The sequence below is a fragment of the Onychostoma macrolepis genome, chromosome 25 (genome assembly GCF_012432095.1).
Source record: "Onychostoma macrolepis isolate SWU-2019 chromosome 25, ASM1243209v1, whole genome shotgun sequence".
NCBI lineage: Eukaryota > Metazoa > Chordata > Actinopteri > Cypriniformes > Cyprinidae > Onychostoma > Onychostoma macrolepis.
Genome location: NC_081179.1, coordinates 20,560,071 through 20,585,823, shown reverse-complemented (window position 1 = coordinate 20,585,823; position 25,753 = coordinate 20,560,071). Strand labels below are relative to the sequence as shown.

The 25,753-nt window shown below is 35.9% G+C and overlaps 1 protein-coding gene across 1 annotated transcript; it reads right to left on the bottom strand.

The window, feature by feature from the left end:
- Nucleotides 1–1,311: 1,311 nt before the first annotated feature.
- LOC131534850 (FYVE, RhoGEF and PH domain-containing protein 6-like) lies at nucleotides 1,312–24,773 on the bottom strand. Its single transcript, XM_058767930.1, has 21 exons — nucleotides 24,095–24,773; nucleotides 19,096–20,938; nucleotides 16,174–16,273; nucleotides 15,078–15,139; nucleotides 14,928–14,958; nucleotides 13,334–13,485; nucleotides 11,492–11,648; nucleotides 11,196–11,283; nucleotides 7,743–7,793; nucleotides 7,596–7,654; nucleotides 7,420–7,491; nucleotides 7,272–7,340; nucleotides 6,467–6,550; nucleotides 6,232–6,311; nucleotides 5,609–5,711; nucleotides 5,356–5,502; nucleotides 3,486–3,594; nucleotides 3,278–3,378; nucleotides 2,425–2,553; nucleotides 1,725–1,867; nucleotides 1,312–1,651 (listed from the first exon to the last, which is right to left on the bottom strand). Exons 1-21 carry the CDS (start codon nucleotides 24,105–24,107, stop codon nucleotides 1,615–1,617), a joined length of 3,630 nt encoding a protein of 1,209 aa, XP_058623913.1. The 5' UTR covers nucleotides 24,108–24,773; the 3' UTR covers nucleotides 1,312–1,614.
- Between the last annotated feature and the right edge of the window lie 980 nt (nucleotides 24,774–25,753).

Below are 25,753 nucleotides of genomic sequence, written 5' to 3'. Positions count from 1 at the left end.
GGTGAAAAAGACCTTGTTTTATCAAAAGCAACACTTATATCTCATATCAAAGCAAGGTTGTTTTTCAGCGACACATAAGGTGTTTTAAAGTTGCGTCCCCACTTTTGTCAACACTGCCAGACATTGATTAAAATAAAAGCAGGGAATATCAGGGGCAGCTGTCACTCTAAAAGGACCCCTCACCACAATCTTCCTCCGCAGAGTACATGATTGTCAGACATTTTAAATCATAATGTTAATATTTCTTGGTCACAACCATGATATGTCAACACCATCTTCCAGTTTCTGAGGAAATTATTTGAAATATTCAGATCATTTTATTCACCTAAAGCAGGTTACATTCGCATCTAGCATCAACAGAAAAACAAAAAACAAAATGGCTACTACATGAACTCCATTTGTTTTGTGAAAGAAATGCCCAATTTGTCAACACCATAACATGTTGTGTTCCAGTAATATATCAAAATACTTAAATGTGACTTGAATAAAAGCTTTATAAACAATAACATACTCACTGTTTGTTGTGTTTGTTTTAATACGGTAATTGATTGATTCAATGTATTTGATAGTTAAAATGACTACAGCTTCAGGTTTTCGTCACCACCGTCAGATTAATATTTTGATAATATTTCATGATGATATTTTATATTTGTTGATGAATTGTTGGTCACATGTGGAAGTGTGATCTGTCTGCTAACATGAGAATGTGTTTTGAAATGTTAAAACATCTTGAATGCTGTTAAAGATAAAGTTATATTACACAGTTCAAGGTAAAAAGCACATTTTGTAAAAAAAAAAAAAAAAGAGAAAAGTTGGGAGGTTGTATCAAAGCATAGCTCAGTATCTCAGTACACATAGGATACATAAATGTAGTTTAATTTGTCTGAGTACAAGGTATAATTTTTTTCCATTTTGCACCCTGTTTTGTCCCACTTCTCAGTGACTGAGCTGTTAAATTGAAGTACACAATTAGATAATACCAGTTTAGGTCAACCAATTACCAAGCAATGCTTAATTTTGTTCAGTCTGTGGTGTAAAAAGGTCACATTAGCAATTAAAGAAAAAACACTTAAGCAAAACATGGTCAGATCAAAGTGCTTGAATAATTTTTGGTCTCAAATGTTTATCAGTTTTACTGATAGTCCACTGTATAAATAATTTTTGGCTATGATTTGTCACAGTTTATTTTATTTTGCTATCCTCACTTACATGAATGAACTCAAGTGTCCTAGTAAAAAAATATCAACAATTATATCAGGTGTCTGAATAATTTTTGGTCTGACTACATTCTAAAATGAAAACATATTGAAATGAAATTGTATAAAAATACATTTATTAAATGCAACTGGTTACAGTGTATTTGCCATAAAGCATAAATATAACAGCATAATAAAAGAAAGTGTAGTATATTATGCAAATGCATTATCAGATGTGTTATGGAGAAGTATTTCATAACTAAAAACACTCATTTCACAACACTTAAAACAACTTAAGCACCACTTCATAGTAGCAACTGCACATGCAAATGTGGTGTGCCTTCATTTTAATCAGTTTTAATGTATGTGTGTGTCTGATGGTCTGATCTGGAAACGTCACAGGTTGAGGAAGAGAGGGTTAGAGAACCGTGGCTTCCTGGATCGCTTCAATCCATCTAGGAGAAAAATGATTGTGGCATTGAAATGGTAAAAATATCAAAAACATGAAGTGTTTCAAATGTCTTGTACCTGTCACAGATCTGGTTGTCACTTGCTCTGAAGATGTAGTACAAAGTGTCTTTGTGATAAAGTTTAAAATGCAAGGACGATTCTGGTTTCTCTGTCCGGACAGAAAATCCCAGAAGAGGTTGACTTTCCAAAGCTGCGACGTCCTGGATACAATAAATAAAAGCAGTGTAAAAATGCAATATAAATAAAAATGTATAATACTGTATAAAATATATTTATCAAATGCAATGAGCTGCCTGGTTACATATAAATAATACTGGATACATATGTGGTTATAAACCAGAAATATTACTGCATCATTTGTACTACAAAAAATAAATCTAAAATTAATTTAAAAAGCTAATTTAATGAAAAATCAAATTTACCTTTATCTTTTGATGAGAACAAAAATGATACTATAAAAACATCAAAAATGAAACTAAACTGAAGAACTGCTCTCTCGTGTGCTGTGTGTTTGATGACAGAAACCCGAACACATTAACACATGATTGCCCTCGTTTACACATCAATGGCTGTTTCTGTTTGGAAACTAGACCCACCCAGTCACTATCACTGATACGATCACTCCAAAACACCAGAAGCTCCAGCAATAAGAGTAGCATTTACCTCCTGATCATTTCAAACTGGCTTCAAAGTCTACATAAAACTACAGATGGACACTATTTACTTCATTTAAATGGCCCCGTTTATATATCCTCACCTCGCTTGCAGCGTAAGTGTACAGAACTTTGTTCATGATGACAAACCAGAACCGTTTCCACTGTTTTCTGTTGGCCTTCGTCCGCTCCAGGTAGCCACTCATCGAGGAGCCGTCTGTGTTAGCTGAAACCTGAAATAAACGCATGGATTAAATTGACTGACATGTACACAGGCAAAATCTTAACATATAAGACTTTCTGTAAAAGTATATTTAGCTCATTAAGGCAGCATTTATTTGACCAAAACTCCAGCAAAAGCAGTGATATTTAAAATAGCTGAATTCTATCTGATTATATTTTCTGGTTATACTATAACACTGGTTATAAATGTTTTATTGTCATTTCTGATCAATTTAATTCCACGCTGAATGAAAGTGTCAACGCCTTCCACAAAAACAATGATTGTTTTTGAGTGAGAACTGATCTCTGGATTTGCCTACGTTTTTTCATATATTATTATGTCTATTTTTTCCTCCAAATTTTGTTCTGCCTACTGTCTCGCCACAGAGAAAACACCCCTCGTTAAACAGGGTTGTCAAATGCTTCAGGAACCACAAAAATGTAATTATACATTGGTCAGAGTGTGTTTTTCACCTGCCATAAATGCTTGTAAAAAGACATAACGTTTGCATTGATAAAACAGCATCAATCATTACAGATTTACATATCATACGTCACATATTACACGTCTTTTAGATAGTCTGATCAACTGTACAAGAGGCAGCACAAGAAGATCTTCAATGGCTGGAGCAAGACAACCCTTAACAGACTGTAAACCTGAAACTGGCTTTATGATATTAGGTTAGATTCGGTTAGCTTTGACTGGAATATAAAAGACAGACTTTGGATCATCACCTCTTTAAGGGCTGCTGGTATTTTCTTCTGCTTTCTGAAGGGAAAGGCACCGGGCAACTTGCCAGTAGGTGACAGAGTTGAATTACTGGGTACTTGGTCACCTAATATTAGTAATCACACACACATAAAAATACGCTCTTATTACAAGTCAATATAGGTAGAGGCTTCAAACAGACAGTTTCTGTGTGAGTGTGTTTGTGTCATGAACCTGAACTATTTTGCTGCAAAGCTGAGAAGCAGAGATCACAAACTCGCGCAAGGTGATTCTTCAGATATTTCAGCGGCTGTTTGTTAGTTGAACAGGCCTGACACACAACCTACATGCCAAGAGAAAAAAAATGCATGCATAAGCACACGCAAACATCATGCAGTGAACAATTACTAGCTGACAGAGAGACTGAAAGAAATCTGGTGCATGTGGAAATAAAAATAAAATATTTAGAAAATGTCAAATACATCTGCCAAGTTCATGTTGGTTTGGAAAACTTTTACATAATAGTTTAAACTTATTGATTATTAAAGTGTCAGCTAGAGTGTCTACCAAGTAAAATAGTATTAATTACTTATTAATTCCTTACGATCCTTAAATATTTTCTTAAATTTATGTAAGGTGAAACGTATTTTCAAGTAATATGAATATAATCATTTTAATATGAATCAATAGTTCATAAATACTATATACTTTATAAAATGTTAAGGTGATACAACTGTCTTAATCACTTAAGACAGTTGTATCACCTTGATATTTTTTACTTTTTAGAAGCTTATGATTTAAAGATTTGATAGATAGACAGATAGATAGATAGATAGATAGATAGATAGATAGATAGATAGATAGATAGATAGATAGATAGATAGATAGATAGCCTGCTAAAAAAACAATAGAAGCCCAATAGAAACCATCACAGAAATTCCAATGGTTTCCATTAAAATACCATTATAAACCATTAGCTTTTTCCAGTAAAACCATTACAAAATTCATTTTTGTAGTGTGTTTTTGGCATTTTTCCAGTAGGATTTAACATCCCACCATTAGAATCCATCACATACCAGTAAACACCATTATAGTTTCCATTAAAACCAATACAATTCCCATTATAACCATTAAATCCATTACATTTTCTATTGTGTTTTGGGCAGGATAGATAGATAGATAGATAGATAGATATTATTTTATGTTCCAGCATCTAAGTATTACTAGCATACTTTCAGCATGTTTTAACAAAGCATATTTTAGCTTGTTGCTAGCATGCATGTTTCTAGAAGTTATGTTCTAACATGTTGCGAGCGTGTTTAAGCATGTTTTCAGCCGTTCCTAGTATGTTGCATATGTTTTAGCATGTTGCTAGCATGTGTCAGCTTGTTTTTGTTGGTAGCATGTTATAACACATTGCTATATGTATTAGCATGTTGCTAGAATTATCATACAATGTTTCCCCTCAACAAAAAGACAATTCGATTTTCCATTGCCTTTTGGATAATTGCAGAAAATAAGCCGTGTGACCAACAAAAGTTTATGATTCTTACACGTTTTGTTAATATACGATAATCTTCACAAATTAGCACAACAACTCTGAATTTTGTAGCCTAAATACAATCAGCAGAAGAAATAAGTTTAAGTTAGACTACAAACAAACTACACCACGATCGTACAACTTCAACGTTACCATTACTAAGCTTCCGACAACTCTTTCAATCTTGATTTAACATCTACAAGTTGGAAAGTTTCAGTTAAAATGGACTTCTTGTGTTTATATTCACACAAACTGTAAGTGGACTAGTAGTAGCATAGACTTTGTGGTCCCATTTTGGGGAAAGTTACTTTTAAAAATAACACATTACAACATACCTAACCTGTTCTGAAATAGATTGCTGTTTACACCTGGTAATAAATGAACAGTTCATCCAAACATGCTGTCATTATTCACTCGCTCACATTTCTCTCTAAAATTTAGACCTCGGAAAGAGGTGCAAGTGATTGGATCACATATTGGACATGTTTTACACTGATCGGATTACCCATGATGGGCGTTAATATCAGGTGTGAATGGAGTCTTTGTTAAGGGAAATCATCTCACCTTCCCACAGGCTCTGCAATGGTGGCGTCTCCAGGTGAGGGTGAACTCACAGGTGCAGATCATGCACATAGTGGCCCTCAGGTCTGGGATCCATATCGGGGCTTTGGATCCCAGCTGGGCCCCGCTGTCCAGAACATCTTGTGTTGCCTGGAAAATATTGCAAGGTGATTACAAAATTGCGCACATGAAGCATTATGATGATGAAGTTTATGATTTAAACTCAGTTACAGGTCATTTCAATCAGATGGTTTACCATCTCAGGGTTTCTAACTGAGGTGAATGTGGTCTCTTTCTTGGTGTAATCGTCGATTGCGGTGGAAATGGCCTGAAGCCACTCATCTCGACATGCAGCAGAGCTTTGAGGATAAAACCACAGCTTTGAGTGTATCGATCAGAAACATACACATTCAATTGTATGAATTACAAGTACATGGATTATATGGATTACAAATTGTATGGATTTCATGTTACAGGGCATGAAATAAATGTAAATGATGAATAATAAGAATTTGGACACTGAATATACTTTTTTTTTTCAGTTCACCAAAAATGGTCATTTATTGCATAACGTTCTTCTGTTGAAGAGAAGATATTTTGATTTTGATATGTATGGTTTTTTTTTTGTCCATTCAATGTTTTGGACATGACTGACTTTAAAGTTTCACCGCACGGGCAAAAAATGTTTACATATTCTTCAAAATATGTTTAATGTTTCCGAGAAGACAGTCCTTCATATAGGTTTGGAACAATATGAGGCTCAGAAAATGATGATTTTTGGGTGAACTATCGCTTTAAGGATTAAAAAATAAATAGGACAAACATTTGCATAACAACACGCATATTTAATATTTTAGCATTTTATGGAAAGATTCTCACCTGGCAGATAAAATAAAAGATCGTTCAACACTCTCAATGTTCAGCTCATTCTGATACCCCTCCTGACTAGGTTTACTGACCTGAGCGTAATACAGACAATGATAGAAAATAATAAGACATTCTGAAATGTATGTAAATATGCAAAAATATCCATGTAAAAACAAAACAAACAAAAAAATTAATAAGCAGGATTGCATTTTACTGTGACAATTTCAAAATAAACAAAAAATCTCACCTTCATCTCAGCCAATGACAGTATGTTGTTCAGTTTGAAATTACCCGTTGCTACCGGCGTGGTATACAGAAGACTATCGTTCAACTGTTCAAAAAGAAATAAGAAATACATTTTTCTAGAGCAAGAAATGGAAATTAAAGATATTTGAGGTTTTACGTCAGAAATATTAGGGAAAACAATCCACAAAAACAAAACTAACAAGTGTCAACATGAAATCAACAAACAAAACAAAAAACAAACAAACATAAAATCAAACAACAAAAGACAACACAGAATCAATAAACAAAATAAAAAACAAACAAACATAATATCATACAACAAACAAAAACAACAGTCACCATAAAAATCAACCAACAATAAACATAAAATCAAACAGCTAAAATGAACTAACAACAACAAAAAACAAAATCAACAATCAAAATTGACAAAAGTCAATATAAAATTAACAAATAAAACCAGTGACCAATCAAAAAAAAAAAAAAAATCAAACAAAACCGAGCAGCCAACAAAATCAAAACCAACAGAAGTCAACATGGAATCAATTTAAAACAAAATTAACATGTCAACATAAAATCAACAAAACAAACTTTTCAAAAACCTTTTCCATTATTTTCACTGTTTTTCAGTTAAAATAACCAAGGGAAAAAAATATACTAACCAATAATAGCATACTCTAACATCCAACTAAATCCTAACAGGTCAAATTAAGCCCCGCCCACTGAACAGAGCCTCATTACAGAAGTTGCATTGTGAATATTGTCATGTTCAATAAAACCGAATGAGCAGTGTGATGACCGTCACTTACTAAGAAGACCATTCGAGGCTGCATCCCTTTCCTGGAGAGCTTCATCAAGATCCCTTCCTTTAACAAAACCTAAAAAAACATACATGAATATATTACAAGCATTTACGGTTAAAAACAGTTCAACAGGAATTAGCAGTTGTAAATGTACCCTTCCTGGTTGGACGATCACATGATTCCCAGTCAGGCGGCACTGAACCTCATAGAGCTTCTGGCTGTTATCCTGCGTAAAAACCACATCTCACATTCCTCAAAATTTAACAAAAAGCATAAGATATTGTATGTATAGCTCTTTTAGAAACGAAAAAAAAAATGATTCTGAATTACCTCGTGCCTTACGATTTCATTCGCATGATTAGCCACCTCCTTTACTATCATTAGGGCAGCTGTAAACATGTATAAGGATATTGTTTATATATCATATAATGGAAGATTGAGATTTATTGTGTGCCTAATAAAACCATTTATTTTCACCTTCTGCATCTTTGTAGTCTGGCGATTCTTCATCTAGATTGTTCAGATAACCTAAGGAAAAATAGTACAGGTGTACAGTATATTTAAAAATATCTTAAATGTATACTTATACAAAAAGAACACTTTGGATAATAAACTATTCGAAGTTGTCATTAAGCCATTTCACTAGCTGATTTTTATCACATTTCCACTCACAAAGTTTATCTCATCAAACGTAGCTATGTGTTGCAAGTGCTGATTGTTTTCCATGATAACGGTGCCTTTAGTTTCTAACAATTTCATAAAGTTGATTAATGTAATTATGAAGAGCTAGAATAATCCTTAGTTTTAACACATTTATGTAATCAATGCATTTGTATTATTACATACATTGTTCACATTTTTTGCAGCATTAAGCCTGAACTGCTTACACAACACAAACATGCAGGAACATGCGGCTCAGACTTCTGCTTTCTCAAAGCTGATTAGGTGTAAAACTAATGCATACAACTGACATATCACACAAAAAATGCTCTTCTGAAAAGGTGTCGCTCTTGTGTTCAGATGTTTGGATGTTACCGGTCACTGAAAGTGAGTGTCTTTATTTGTGGTGTTTGCTGTTCTCTTGTTCTTAGTGATTTGTATGGCCAGGTATTCTATTCTGATTCACAAGCTCACACTTGCATATGAAATAAATTCTCTCACTGCCCTACCCTGGCAACCTACCTACCCTAGCAACCACCCACAATACCCTGGCAAATGTAATGTGTTAAAAACTACTCAGAACACCTTAGCAACCGCATAACAACATCCTGGCAACCACCCACAATACCCTGGCAACTGCAATGTGTTAAACTACTCTGAACACCTTAGCAACAGCATAGTCACACCCTGGCAACCACCCACAATACCCTGGAAACTGTAATGCAATAGAAAACACACAGAACACCTTAGAAAACACATAGAAACACCCTGACACCTGTAGCGCAATGGCTAAAAACTACTCATAACACCTTAGCAACAGCATAGCAATACCCTGGCAACTGTAATGTGTTAAAAACTACTCACAACACCTTAACAATCGCACAGCAACGCCCTGGCAACTCACAATACCCTGGCAACGTAATGTGTTATAATAACTACTCCTAACACTTTAGCAACCGCATAGCAACACCTCGGCAACCACCCACAATACCCTGGAAACTATAATGTGTTAAAAACTACTCAGAACACTTTAGCAACTGCATAGAAACACCCTGGCAATGTAATGTGTTAGAAAACTACTCAGGACACCTTAGAAACCACATAGCAACACCCTGGCAACCACCCACAATGCCCTGGGGCAACTGTAATGTGTTAAAAACTACTCACAACTCCTTAGCAACTTCACAGCAACGCCCTGGCAACTATAAATTCTCTCACTGCCCTACCCTAGCAGCCACCCACAATACCCTGGTAACTGTAATGTGTTAAAAACTACTCTGAACACCTTAGCAACCGCATAACAACATCCTGGCAACCACCCACAATACCCTGGTAACTGCAATGTGTTAAAAACACACACAGAACACCTTAGCAACCGCATAGCAACACCCTGGAAACCACCCACAATACCCTGGCAACTGCAATGTGTTAAAAACACACACAGAACACCTTAGCAACCGCATAGCAACACCCTGGAAACCACCCACAAAACCCTGGCAACTGCAATGTGTTAAACTACTCAGAACACCTTAGCAACTGCATAGCAACACCCTGGCAACTGTAACGTGTTAAAAACTACTCACAATACCTTAGCAACCGCGTAGCAACACCCTGGCAACCACCCACAATATCCAGGCAACTGTAATGTTCTAAAACACTACTCAGAACACCTTAGCAACTACATAGCAACACCCCAGCAACCATTCATAATACCATGGCAACTGTAATGTTTTAAAACACTACTCAGAACACCTTAGCAACTGCATAGAAACACCCTGGCAATGTAATGTGTTAGAAAACTACTCAGGACACCTTAGAAACCACATAGCAACACCCTGGCAACCACCCACAATGCCCTGGGGCAACTGTAATGTGTTAAAAACTACTCACAACTCCTTAGCAACTTCACAGCAACGCCCTGGCAACTATAAATTCTATCACTGCCCTACCCTAGCAACCACCCACAATACCCTGGCAACTGTAATGTGTTAAAAACTACTCAGAACACCTTAGCAACCGCATAACAACATCCTGGCAACCACCCACAATACCCTGGTAACTGCAATGTGTTAAAAACACACACAGAACACCTTAGCAACCGCTTAGTAACACCCTGGAAACCACCCACAATACCCTGGCAACTGCAATGTGTTAAAAACACACACAGAACACCTTAGCAACCGCATAGCAACACCCTGGAAACCACCCACAAAACCCTGGCAACTGCAATGTGTTAAACTACTCAGAACACCTTAGCAACTGCATAGCAACACCCTGGCAACTGTAACGTGTTAAAAACTACTCACAATACCTTAGCAACCGCGTAGCAACACCCTGGCAACCACCCACAATATCCAGGCAACTGTAATGTTCTAAAACACTACTCAGAACACCTTAGAAACTACATAGCAACACCCCAGCAACCATTCATAATACCATGGCAACTGTAATGTTTTAAAACACACACAGAACACCTTAGAACTACATAGCAACACCCTGAAACCACCCACAATACCCTGGCAACTGTAATGTGTTAAAACTACTCAGAACACCTTAGAAACCACATAGCAACACCCTGGCAACCACCCACAATGCCCTGGGGCAACTGTAATGTGTTAAACTACTCACAACTCCTTAGCAACTTCACAGCAACGCCCTGGCAACTATAAATTCTATCACTGCCCTACCCTAGCAACCACCCACAATGCCCTGGGGCAACTGTAATGTGTTAAAACTACTCAGAACACCTTAGCAACCGCATGACAACATCCTGGCAACCACCCACAATACCCTGGTAACTGCAATGTGTTAAAACACACACAGAACACCTTAGCAACCGCTTAGTAACACCCTGAAACCACCCACAATACCCTGGCAACTGCAATGTGTTAAAACACACACAGAACACCTTAGCAACTGCATGAAACACCCTGGCAACCACCCACAAAACCCTGGCAACTGCAATGTGTTAAACTACTCAGAACACCTTAGCAACTGCATAGCAACACCCTGGCAACTGTAACGTGTTAAAAACTACTCACAATACCTTAGCAACCGCGTAGCAACACCCTGGCAACCACCCACAATATCCAGGCAACTGTAATGTTCTAAAACACTACTCAGAACACCTTAGAAACTACATAGCAACACCCCAGCAACCATTCATAATACCATGGCAACTGTAATGTTTTAAAACACTACTCAGAACACCTTAGCAACTGCAATGCATTTTAAAAAAGCATTGACATGAACTCATAAGTGGATCCTCACTGGTAAGGAGCAGCTGATACTGTGGAATCCTCTGGATGGGTTTCAGCATGTAATGTTTCACTGCCAGGTTTGCACAGCATGGAAGGCTCTGTATCAGTGAGAGAGAAAGAGAAAGGCAGATGATGGCCAGAGGGACATTTTCAGAGAAATTGTTAAGAATGTAAAAAAAGAAAAATACAAATCAACCCAATAGACCATTCACATCATTACAAAGACTGCCGTTCACACAAACTAGACCATCTTGGTTACTACTGTCTGAAGTGAACTGAACAAACAGGTCAGAGTGGTTCTGTCACCTCAAACTCTCGGACGGCTTTGGCAAACGCTGGGTTTTTCCGGCAATGCTCTTCTAGAAGGGCCACATTCTTGTCGAACTCGCGGATATAAGTGGAGTACATTTTCAGATAAGGGCCTTTCTTCACAAATATGTCTGCTACACCACAATGCTCATTCCTGTTTGAACAAGGAAACATCTCTAAATAGTTCACATAAAAATACTCTCTGGCATCATTTATGCTGTTCCAAACCTGCATGATGTTCTTTCATCCGTGGAACACAAAAAATATATATTTTGAAGAATGTGCTGGTTGCTCTTAACGAGAAACTGATCAGTTCAATTTGTGAACGAATCATTCAGACAGAGTCATTTGATTCAGACTCAAAAGAACATTGCTAATTGTCAAGAAGGGCTACTGCAGATGTCAAAATATACAGTGAATAACAAGTTAAATTTCAGGATGTTTTCCATAGAAAGTTATGATATTGCTTTAGAAATTAGGAAAACAGTGCAAGAATCATTTAGACTATTTCTATGATATTTTATTGCGCATTTGGTTCCTTTTTGAAGCTTGAAAGCTGCAGTCCTTTTCATTGTAACTGCATGGAAAGGAGCAATTAAAGTTTCTTATTTTGTGTCGGAAGAAAGTCATACGAGTTTGGAATGTGAGTAGATGTTAAAAGAATATACATTTTTAAATATTAACATTATTAAACTCTTGAAGTGTTATATTTCAGTAACTAGTCAAATCTAGTTTTCTGACAATAAAATTAAAATGATAAAATTAACCCCAGATATTATATGGGTCAATGATATGATGTTTATATTCTATTACAGCATCTATTAAATTGATCAATACATACACTGACTTTAAAAAACACCTGTTCTATAAAGACAGTTTAAATTTTTTAAACAATTTATTATTATTATTATTTTTATTAGTTCAGGTTGTTAAATGTAATGTAGTGTGACTTTAAACATGATAATTGTTTTTAAATAAATGAAAATACATTTTACCTTGAAAAATGTTTTTTTTGTTTTGTTTTGTTTTGTTTACACCACATCACATTTAATAAATTGAATATTTATTACATATTTATTAAATATTTTAATTAATATTTTAGTTAATTTATCTTGAATATGAGCCAACATTAGTACAAAGAGTACATTTCTAAAACTTGACACATTTGTTTTAAACTGGATTTTAAATGTCACTCTTATATCTGAACCACAAAACCAGTCATAAGGGTCAATTTTTTGAAACTGAGATTTATATATCATCTGAATAAATAAGCTTTCCATTGATGAAAGGTTTGATAGGATCGGACAATATTTGGCAGAGATACAACTATTTGAAAATCTGGAATCTGAGGGTGCAAAAAAATCAAAATATTGAGAAAATTGCCTTTAAATTTGTCCAAATGAAGTTCTTAGCAATGCATATTACTAATCAAAAATTACATTTTGATATATTTACGGTAGGGAATTTACAATAGGCTATATCTTCATGAAACATGATATTTTACTTAATATCCTAATGATTTTTGGCATAAAAGAAAAATCGATAATTTTGACCCATACAATGTATTGTTGGCTATTGCTACAAATATACCTGTGCTACTTATGACTGGTTTTGTGCTCCAGGGTCACATATGCCATTGACTAATAAAGCAAATTCCTTTGTCTAGCTTAGCTATTACATAAGTATCAAACATAAATTTATTTATAGTTCTACAGTGACATTTTCCATGAAACTGTGACCTATAAACACACTGTAGCTACTGACTTCCCAGCATTTCAATATAAATAAGAAGGTATGCAGAACTGTTACTTTCTGATGGTTTGTTGATGTTTTTATTACCAGTGAGCAACCCGTTCCTCCAGCTCTCTCAACAGGTCACAATTGAGCTCATACAGCTGCGGCAAATAACACAAGATCTGGTTCAAGACTCGCTCGTCGATTACAGGTTTCCCCGCCTGACAGGAGGCCTTCAGTACCGCGTCACGAAAATCCTGCAGGGCAAAAGGAAGTGATATTAAAATTATAGAAAATGAAACCATTATTTTAGATGCTATTACAAAGACCTTTTACCATCAGTAAAACCAAAAGCTCTGATAATTGCCAAAGTCTTTGTAACTTAACACAATAAAGGTATCATAATAGTTCAAATTAGCTCAATTAATTGGAGCCTGGCAGACCCAGTTCCCATATTTTTCTCATTATTTTACTAGTATATTCCATATTGGTTCCCCTCACACAAGAAGAAATACACTAAATTCATACGGGTTTGGAATGGCACGAGGGCGAGTAAATAAGGGTGAACTCTTCCTTTACGAAAACAATGCCTAAACTGGTTTTATTTACCCAGAACTGATTTGTACCTAACAGACTCCACACAAACCTGCTTCAAAGTTATTAGCATTGTTGCTAATTAAAATGGGCTGCTTAATTCTACAGGTCAGAAAGAGGGTGGAAATGCCCCCTTTTTGGTACATCTTGGCAGTACAGTGTTAGAAAAACAGAAAAGGTGCTTGTAATTTTCTGCAAGGAAATATCAGTCAAGTTTACAGACATTTCCTTTAACCCTAAAAATGCAACAATTAAATGCATAATTCAAAATACGGGTCGTGAATAATTCATTCCTTCATATTAACACAGTAAATGTTGCCCTATTTTACCTTTCTTAGAGTGTATATATGTATACATTTTTTTATTTGAATTAAAATTTTATATTTTAAAATGTAATTTCTTTCCGAGTCAGCCTTCAGTGTCACATGATCCTTCAAAAATCATTCTAATGTGCTGATTTGCTGCTCAAGAAACATTTCTGATTATTATCAATGTTAAAAACACTTTTGCTGCTTAATTTTTTGTTAAAACTGGGATTTTGTTCGTCAATTTTTTTTGATGAACAATAAATTTGTAATTTGAAAATTTATTCAAAGCATTTTTTTTTGTAAAAATGTAAGTTTTTACTGTAATTTTTGATCAAGTTAATGTGTCTTTCCTAAACAAAATGATTTAATTCTTTTCTTTTTTTTTTTTTTTTTAAATCTTCCTATCCCAAACAGTAAAGTATGTTCATATAAATGTATATGACTCTTGCTGTAGCAGTTGTGTAGCAGCCAATCAGATAAAACTAGTTAGTCTACTCTAACAGCTGAATGAAAAAAGCAGCTTGCTACTTTGATGCTACCAAAAAATGGTGACAAAAATACTGAGAAACTAATATATTCATTGCATTAATGCTACTGCAAGTCAGTCTGCTTTCACTAATAATGTGTAAGAAGCAGATGAAGCATTAAAAATCAGATTTGGAAAAGAGCCCATGTGACTGATTTACTCACATTTCATGAAACAGGTGCAAATGCAGGGCTTTACATGGGACATTACGTAATGGCTGCTACTTAACGTGATTGTGCCTAAATCAACTCAAGTCATAGAGAACACTTACTACATGGAGGAGCTTCAGCACTTTCACAAATCTGGAAATAAATAGAGAAAAAGTACAATAATGAGAATTTTAAGAAAGAATACAAATATCAAAAGGAAGGATTTATGCAAATAAAACTTAAGTTATTGAATTTTTGCGAACAAGATTTACATTTTCTCTGAAGACGAGATCTCATTTACAATGTGTGCAGCCTTGGTTTTCTTCGCTTCAGTCTAGACAAAAAAATAAAAACATTACCATCAAAAATAACTATTTAGCTCTGATTAAATAAGTAAACTATGTATAAAAAGTGTTTATATACTTTGTATATCCTGTTCTGTAATATTTCTATAAATTTATATCTTTTTCCATGAATTTGGGGAATTGTTTCTCATCTCGGGCTCAAATCTCCTACGGTGTTCCGCAGGGCTCTATTCTGGGTCCTCTCCTTTTCTCCTTATATATGCTTCCACTCGGTTATATTTTTCAGAAACATAATTTAGCATATCATCTCTATGCCGACGACACTCAACTTTATTTTCCATAAACAATAACTGTTATATGTCTAATCTGTTTGCATGTCTTCAGGACGTTAAATGCTGGATGGACTTGAATTTTTTTTTACAGTTAAATAATGATAAAACTGAAATCATGGTTTTTGGTCCAACAGCTGTGTCTTCTGGCATTGTCAAGTAGCTTGGCCCCCTGTCATCAAATGTATGCGACTGTGTTAGAAACCTTGGTCCTACGTTGTCTTTTGATAAATCTTTTGGTTGTGCTCCCCAGTATATTTGTAATCTCCTCATTCCGCATTCCACCTCTAGATCTCTTCGGTCGTCTAGTCAATTTCTTCTCTCAGTCCCTCGTTCACATTTTAAAACTAAAGGCGACTGGGCTTTTGCTGTGGCAGCTCCTAGGCTCTGGAACAGTCTTCCCTTCCACATAAGATCTTCCCCTTCTATTTCTTTGTTTAAATCCTCTTTGAAAACCCATTTTTATTCTGTATGTTTTAATTCTGTTTGAGTGTGTAAAATTTTATTTGTCCCTTTGTTTGTCTTGATTGGGTATATATTTTTTTTTACTTTGTTTTATATTTGTTGTACAGCACTTTGGTTGCAAATCCTGTTGTTTTTAAATGTGCTTTATAAATAAATAAACTACACTATACTAAACATATAACGTTTCTTTTTTTAGGATCAATGAAGTGTTATATCTTATAAAGTGTTAGTAGAATTCATAACATTTCTTAATAATGTGAATACAGTACCTGTTTTTCTCTATTGACACTGTTATCCTCATCTTCTGAGCTGCCTTCATCTTCTTCTGAATGCGTATCATCCACTTTCTGCACTTCTTCCAACACATTTCTGGAAAGAAATCAAAAGGCCTCTCAGATTTTAAAGGAATGTGAGAGGAACTGAAGAGCTGTCATGAACACATCACCAAATTTCCCCTCTTCCCACCATAACTGCTACAGAACCAGAAGAGTTGATAGTAAAGACTCAGAATTTGTAGTATGCATTAGATGTAGGTCAAATGTGAAATCATTCAGCAACACCTGTTCAGAATGCAGTGGCCATTCTTCAGATTCCATGTCGAATGGGTGCGTCACATAAACCAAACAAAAAATGTTTTCAAGTTCGTATCGACCTTATGTTTTGTTGGTGCTGTCAGCCAGCAAGTGTCTAATTATTGCAGTGTAAACAAGAAAGACAGTCCTAAACCGAATTTGACCGTCTGTCAAATTATCCCTGGCTAATGTCCAGTTAATTTTTGTGATTGATATGAAACTTTAATTAAAAATTGGGTTATTTTAAAATCAGATGGGTGATAGTGATTTTTTAATATATTAGTTTATTTTGTATTTAAAAAAATCTATACAAAATAATTAAAGAATTGTCTCCTTTTCAATTCATAAGTGTGAAATTTAATCTAATTGGATAAAACCCAAAGGAAGTGGAATTGGCGTTTGAATAACTGGAATATGAATTTACTAAATATGTTGTTAAAATATTTAGTAAATATGATTATATATGTAAAATAACTACAAATCTCCATCCCTGTAAACATCAATATTTCTTTAACCTTTTCGCAAAAAAAAAAAAAAGAAAATCATCAATACAATCAAAGATTATCTTGACAAACTTAGCTTTACTAGACAGTTTTAACAGTTGATTTGTTTAAATTTCGGTTAATTTTAATTCTACCTTACATTCAAAATCAAATTGCAATTCTGCATACTGTTTAAAGGGGTCACATGACATGATTTCATGTTTTCCTTTGCCTTTGGAGTGTTACAAGCTGTTCGTGCATAGATAAGATCCGTAAAGTCGCAAAAAGAGATATTCTTTCTAAAAGTTAAGACTCATCCACGCCTTCCTAAAACGCCTCATTTAAACACGCCCCCACAAATATACGTCATTGTGTGGGAAGATTTGCATAAAACCGCACAAATGTTTAGGCAAAGAAAGAATGCTTAACTTTTATTCTCACTGTAGAATTGTTGCCGCCGCCGCCATGTCGTTAAGACGCCGTGTGTTTCCAAATATGGTGAGGGACATTTCTGTCACGCGCTTGAGGTATTCAGCCAATCACAATGCACTGGATAGTTGGTCAATCAGAGCACACCACACTTTTTAGAACGATGAGCTTTGTAGGAATCAACGTGCTTCAGAAAGGCGTTGTTTTTTTAACTGTAAACCACGTAAACACATTGCATTACACCAAATACACAAAAATAATGTTCTTTTTAACAATGTCATATGACCCCTTTAAATTAAAATTCAGGAATCAAATCAAATCAACTCAATTCATGAATTATTCGTGCAAAAATTTAAATATCTATATTTCATACTGTACATTATAATGTTGTCATGTCTATATTCAAGTATCGCAATAGTTATTTAACATTGACAAAAAAAAATCTTTCAGTTTTTAATTTTTAGTTTCTATTCTGTGTTTTCACAAAATAAAAAAATTGGCTATAAGTTCAAACATAAATATAATTGGTTGACCTGCATTGGACTTTTTTTTTTTTTTATGGCGGTTTCTGACTTTAGAATAGGACAGTGTAGAAGTGACAAGAAGCGAAGTGAGAGAGCAAGGGGGGCAGGATCAGGAAAGGTCCTCAAGTCGGGATTCGAACTCGGGACACCCGCAGACATTGGACAATTTTTAATTAATATCCATGTAGGGGTGTGCGATATATATATATATATATATATATATATATATATATATATATATATATTGATATATGTCGTAATATAATAATTGTTGTTTTAACGATGTGCGATTTGACATTATCGAGTATTTTGCAAAAACCAAACAAAACGCACCTACAGAGTGCACGCATACATTACGTGATGAAGTCTAGACTAGTGTGGATACGCATTTACAGTGTGTTCTTTCACTGCATGATTCAAATCTATTAAAATACATTTAGAATGATCACAAATTCAAGACATACGTTTTAGACACTATATTTCCTGTTTTTGCGCTATTTCGACAACAAAAGTAATTCCAAACACAGCCACAATGCTGTTTTGCATCTCTGAGCAACATTATGGTGTTTCGTTCCTGAATAAATCAACCGTTTAAATTATTTGGTTTAATCGCAAGGACTCACTTATTAACAGTGACTTGCTGCCACCAACTGGCGGTTTTAATTTCACATTTAAAGTATTTATTCAACGTTTTATGATTAATATATCAAAACATTATTTATTCATTTGTAATTGCAGGTTAAATGCATTCATGTCTTGTATTAAACCGTAGTGTGTAAATACATCTAAATGCCACTTCAGATACAGCGTCTATGTTTCCTCTGCATTGCAAACATTAATTTTGTTGATACTGATTTCATTTGCTTGGTAATAGCCCAAATGTCTTATGATTAAATGTAAGAATGTGACTCAAAAGATAATGGACACTTATAGAAAAATGGCTTTATAAAAGTAAAAATGCCCATAAAATGTAAAAATCAATTTAAACTCATTGGAAAAGATTAATTTCTATTTGACCACCACACTGAATATGAAGAATACCAAAAACTTAAGCAAAATATAAGTTAACTCAATAACACACTCAGCAAAATATCGTCTAATTATCGTTACCGATAAAATCCCAGAAAATGTAGAGATATTATTTTTTGTCAATATCGCACACCACTATATTCATGCATACTAACCTTTCAAGAAACTGCTGCTCTTTGGCATCTACGCAGTGTTCTGGGAACACATCAGGAACTTCATAAATACAATCGTCCTCATATTTTGAAGACTGGTATTGGTATTTATTGGCATCCTGTGCCTTTGCAGGGCTAAAAGCAGGCAGGTTTTCATATTCTGCGATATCTTCATATGCATGGACATCATGGATAACTTCATCAACCCTCTGCTCAATTCGTAATTTGTTCCCATTCACTGCTTGCCTCAAATTCAGTCCATCTGGGAGTCCATTTTGCAGTGGCATCGGTTGCTGAGAGCAGATTTTGTGCTGCCTTTTCTCTGTGTCCATTGACTGTTCGTTCATAACCGGAGCGAGATGGACAGCCTGTCCACTCTTGATGGATAACTTAGGCACCTTTTTACCACGGTCAAGGTCCATGATCCTAAGAAAGGAGGTCTTCTTGAGGCCATCGGGTTTACGGTTGTCTGCTGACGATAAGGACTTGGATTTCGGCTTGAGAGTCTTCTTGTTTGGCACATGACTTGCTTGCTTCTTCTCAGCTGCAAGAGGGAGATGTCCTTCAATGTGACCATCCTTTCTTAGTGGAGATTCGGACGCTGGTGTCTTTTTAGGAAGCCTATCTGCTGAAAGCTCTGTAGCCCCGATGTTGTCGTGCCTGTGGCCATCAGGTCGAAGTTTTTGGGTCGACTTCTTCACGTGCTTATTGCTTGATACCAAGATCTCAACGACCTCAGGGGTTACATCCAGATTCTGTGCTTTCTTTCCAGTCCCCTGTACACCAACATCCTGGGTTTTATTATGTTGCATTCCAGGGGTCTTCTGGCGTGGGGCAGGTGTTGGAGCGCCCTGGCTGGTGCACTGGGTGCTTTTCGTACCCCTTGAGGCCTGAGGATCTTTGTTCTCTCTAGAAGGTCTTACAGCATTGATGTTAACCTTTGGACTTTCTCTCCGTAATGGATCTGGATTGTTTACATCAACAGGTAAGACGGTAAATTCTTTTTTGGTGAGGCCTGTTGACTCCTGAAGAACAATGCTGGATTGTTCCTTCATAGTTTTGTGCTGCATGGCTACTGGTGGTGCTTTTTTAGGTGGCTTTGTAGTGGACAGACAATATTGCGCACTACTTATGGCTTGTTGACATTCTAGAGCTTCTGGATCCCTATCAGCAGATGAATTAACACTAGAGACAATGTTGTTTTGGTGCTTCCTGGTCATTTGCATCTCTAAACCTCTCTGATGTGCCTTCAAAGGCTCTGTGTTCTGGGATGTTTTCTGAGGTTTTTCAGTTGGATGGAAATGATTATTATTGGATGAACTGTGTCCGGAAATACACTTTGACAAAGTAGGTGTCACTAAATGCTTCTGTTCTTCTGGTGTCCTCAAGGGAGGTTTTAATGGGCTCTTTCCGGGTCCTTCGGTTTTGCTCGCCTTATACTTATCAGGACTTTGTTGACGAACATTTTGGTTGTTTTCCTTCGGTGAGCAATCGGCACAGTTTCGGTCATTGCATACGCAGATGGGAATGATGTAATCCCACTCTGGCTTGTTGCTAGTGTGAGTTTCATTTCTGAAATTTAAAGCACCAACGTTCTTTGTGATGTCAGACTTTTGTTGTGAAACAGCTTGATGGCCAACCTTGGATGTGAGGTGTTTCGGACTGAAAGCAGGAGGGGGAAGTTTGGAGATGCATGGCTTTGGTGCCACATCAGGCTTAACTTTGCATTTAACAGCTGGTGAGGTATGCTGGTAAACACACAGTTTTAAAGCAGGTGGATGTTCTGTTTGCATCGGTGCTGGGAGAACCTTTGGTTTTGGTGCCAAAGGTGGTTTCTGATCACGGGCTGAGAGGAAAAAGAAAAGCACATAGAGAAATATGAACAAGGAAAAGAACTCTTTAACATTAAAGGAACACTCCACTTTTTTTGGAAATAGGCTCATTCTCCAACTCCCCCAGAGTTAATAAGTTGAGTTTTACCGTTTTTGAATCCATTCATCCGATCTCTGGGTCTGGCGATAGCACTTTTAGCATAGCTTAGCATAGATCATTGAATCCGATTAATGAATCCGGCGGAAAATGAAAATTGCGATTTTCTAGGCCGATTTGGCTGGAACTATACTCTCATTCCGGCGATTATTACGCTGGAATGAGAGTATAGTTCCTAGCCAAATCGGCCTAGAAAATCGCAACTTTTCATTTTCTGCCGGTCTTAGTACACGATATAACTACAGAAGAGTCAAGTTTTAAATAGGACAAATGTCAAAACTCTTTGGTCATTTTTGAACGCGATGCTACTGGTCTAATCGGATTCAATGATCTATGCTAAGCTATGCTAAAAGTGCTATCGCCAGATCCAGAGATCAGCTGAATGGATTCAAAAACGGTAAAACTCAACTTATTAACTCTGGGGGAGTTGGAGAATGAGCCTATTTCCAAAAAAAGTGGAGTGTTCCTTTAAGATTTAACATATATCTCACCACAAAGAAAGAACAGGCCTATACTTTTCGGAAATGTGATTTTTATCCAGGAGAGTAATGATGACACTTTTAAAGGTTCAGTTTGACCCCAGCAAGAACAAACAACTGCATATATACTGCAGTGTAAACCAATCAGAAAATCCAAGTATGTAAATATCAATTGCATATTTATGCGTTGTTTTTTCTTTTTTTTTTTTACCTGAAACGTTATATTTTACCAGTGTTGGGGGAAGTTACTTTTAAAAGTAGTGCATTACAATATTGCTTCACTCTATGAAAAAGTAACTAATTGCGTTACTTTTTGTCACCTGGTCTGGGCTTGCTTATTTGTTTACATATACAGGTAACATCTAAAAAAATTAGAATATTGTGAAAAAGTTTTATATTTTTTTGGTAACTTATTTCAAAAAGTGAAACTTTCATATATTCTAGATTCATTACATGTAAAGTAAATCATTTCAAAAGTTTTCTGTTTTAATTTTGAAGTCAAAAATCAGTATCTCAAAATATTAGAATATTTACATTTGAGTTTGAATAAATGACCATCCCTACAGTATAAATTCCGGGTATCTCTTGTTCTTTGAAACCACAATAATGGAGAAGACTGCTGACTTGGCAATGGTCCAGAAGACAATCATTGACGCCCTCCACAAAGAGGGTAAGTGACAGAAGGTCATTACTGAAAGGTGAGGCTGTTCACAGAGTGCTGTATCAAAGCATATTCAATGCATTGTGAGAGCTTCACAAGGAGTGAACTGAAGCTGGAGTCAGTGCATCAGGAGTCACCACGCTCAGAAGTCTTCAGGAAAAGGGCTACCAAACCACTTCTGAAACAGAGACAATGTCAGAAGCATCTTACCTGGGCTAAAGAGAAAAAGAACTGGACTGATGCTCAGTGGCCCAAAGTCCTCTTTTCAGATAAAAGTAAATTTTCCATTTCATTTGGAAATCAAGGTCTGGAGTCTGGAGGAAGAGTGGAGAGGCACAGAATCCAATCTGCTTGAAGTCCAGTGTGAAGTTTCCGAAGTCAGAGATGATTTGGGCTGCAGTGACGTCTGCTGGTGTTGGTCCACTGTGTTTTATCAAGTTCAAAGTTAATGCAGACATCTACCAGGAGATTTTGGAGCACTTTATACTTCCATCTACTGACAAGCTTTATGGAGATGCTGATTTCCTTTTCCAGCAGGACTTTAGCACCTGCCCACAGTACAAAACCACTTCCAAGTGGTTTGCTGACCATGATATTACTGTGCTTGATTGGCCAGCCAACATGCCTGACCTGAACCCCATATTTTCAAGAGAAAGATGAGAAACAGTTGATCCAACAATACAGACGAGCTGAAGGCTCAATAGTGCCTCAGCAGTGCCACAGGCTGTCGCTTCCATGCCACAACTCACTGATGCTGGAGTTTGTGCTAAAGGAGCCCCGACCAAGTATTGAGTGCATAAATGAACATACAAAAGAACTTGAACATTTCTGTTTTGCAAATCCTTTTTTTGATTGATCTTAGGAAATATTCTAATATTTTGAGATACTGGATTTTTTTTTTTTTTTTTACTTTCGTTAGCTGTAAGCTCTAATAATCAAAATTAAAACAAACATTTTTTTAAAAAATGTTTTACTTTACATGTAATGAATCTTGAATATATGAAAGTTTCACTTTTTGAAGTAAGTTACCAACAAAAAAAACTTTTTCCACTATATTCTAATTTTTTGAGATGCACCTGTATATATACACACAACAAAAAGCCCAAAAGTTACTTCAAGTTCCTTGACATGGGGACAGGAATGATGTCAGTGAATAAATGGGAAAAAGTAACTTGTGTTACTTATTTGAAAAAGTAACTCAGATATTTCATTGTAAATATAAAAGTAATGCATTTTAAAGTAAAAAGTAATCTGATTACATATTTTGTATTATTTGTAATGCCTTACCCCCCAAAAATGCATTTTAAAATGTTTCAAATATTATATCTAAATATTCTTTAAGTTGTTAACTCTTAAAATTAGGAAATGTCATTAAGTGTTACATTAGCTAAACATTAAATATGCTTGGAGTCTATCAAATCCCAAAACAGAAAGTTGTTCTCATAAGCACCTTTAAGATGCTGTCATTTCCGTTTCTACATTGATCACTACATTCCAAGAATGTACTTCTGTAGTGTACATGGAAAGTCCCCAACTTCAATGGAAGTAAGTGAGAATTATAATGCATATTCTAATATTTAACTTCGTTAAAATAACACTTAAAAATCCATCAAATAGCTACATATGGTAGACTGGAACTGTAGCTGTCATACTTTTTAAAAAGTGAATTCAAACAAGCATAAAATAAACAAGTGGTGAGCTTGTGATATCCTTTTCACATTTGTCTTTTAAATGACACGTTATTTAAATAACCCATCAGTTTATTGTATAATTAAAATAGTTGTAGTTGTGACTTGGTGTGTATTATGTGTAAATAAAAATAAAAATAATAATAATTAAAAAAATAATAATAATAAAATAAACACGCACTCACCTGCTCTCTTCATCGTCCCACAATATTCACTTATTCAATACATTTATGTGACCACCAGCAAAAGTCCGCTGTGCGATTGTGTTTCCAGGCGCATGTTTTCTAGAAGTTTAACGACACAATCCAAGGCGATGTTTCAGTCCAGTTTAATGAGGAAAGACTGTGATCAAATTCTTTAAAAGGCTCAGGGAGGGCGGGTTACATCTGTACACACGTGCTTTTGTGTGTAAAGTAATTCAGGTTCCAGTAATCTCTTGCATTGTTCGCCTGCTCTGTTGATCTGAGTTATTAATGCGTTCATGGTAAAGTTAAAAGTCCTATATTGGCGTTAATACAGAGAGCATTACACGGAAATACAACTCCATCTATTTCTGTGCTGAATGTATCCATGTTGGTAAAAGGAAATAAATCTGTTATTGATAAGCATCGATCAAATCTACTCACAAAGACGTTTTCAATCACATTTGTGGATGCTAAACCCAACATTAGGCATTTTTCAGTCCAAAATCTAGCCTAATTGTTGCCTAGTGCATATGAGTAGCTAATATGTTGGCTAAATGTGAAAAAATATTTAGCGATAAATTGGATCCCATCTATGAATCCCAAACTCCTTGTTTACATTTTGCATGGATCTCCACATGCGCCCCAATGAACAATAACGCGATTTGTGAACGAATCGATTTTTGAATCAGATTCACAACCGCAACCGGTCTGAAAGATTCAGTGAATCAGTAACTCATGATTCATTGAACTGCCTCGTTTATGTTTATTAAATGAGCCGAGAAAGAGTCGACGAGAAAGTAACTTTGTAATGTAGATTATCCCTGTGTCCCAGTGTGCATAGCCTACTATCCACCCTATCTGCCCTAAATAGTATACTAAAATTACTAATATCACATAGAATTTAGGATGGATTGTGTGCACACTGGGACGCAGGCATGGTTTTATTTGGAAAGGTTACAGCATGCGGATGTCAGGTAGTGGTGTTTTTGAACGAATCACTTGATCGTCTGAAAGGACAAATTAAAGACCTAAATGCAGAACGCTATGGGCGTTTTCAAACCTGGGCGTTTAGAGGTGGACCTCTATATTTTAAAACAGGATAAAAACGCCCCTATTGGTTTGAATACCGCTACTAAAGTAGCGTATATATAGCGTTTATATAGACGGTTTTAACGGCAACAACATAAACAAACGTTATTGCGCATGCGCGCTTTTGTGGCCCTAACTTAACCTCCGGTAGACATCCAAATACAATCAGTAACAACAGCTAAGTCCCTCTAGAGTAGATTATGTTTTGATAACAAGCAAAATATGTTTGCTGCGTAAATCATACGGACTGAGATGCAGCGATAACTACTTGGACAGACTTATTAAAAATGCAAATTCATTCTCTGCCAGCAGGAGGCGCTTTAAAGCGGAGAGCTAGAGGTTTCCCCGGAAACGGCTGTTGGGCTGTACGTTACACAAAGCAGCGCTGAGCTTACAAACGCTGCTTTATCAGGCATATAACATGCAAGATGAAATGAAAATGACATCGAACATTTTCTAAAGACAGTGTTCCTTCAGAAATACAGTGATATAAAAACACCTGCACCTCATTTTGAATTTTAAACGTGCGTTACGTGCTCATGTTTATTCATCGAAGCCTTTTGGAAAATC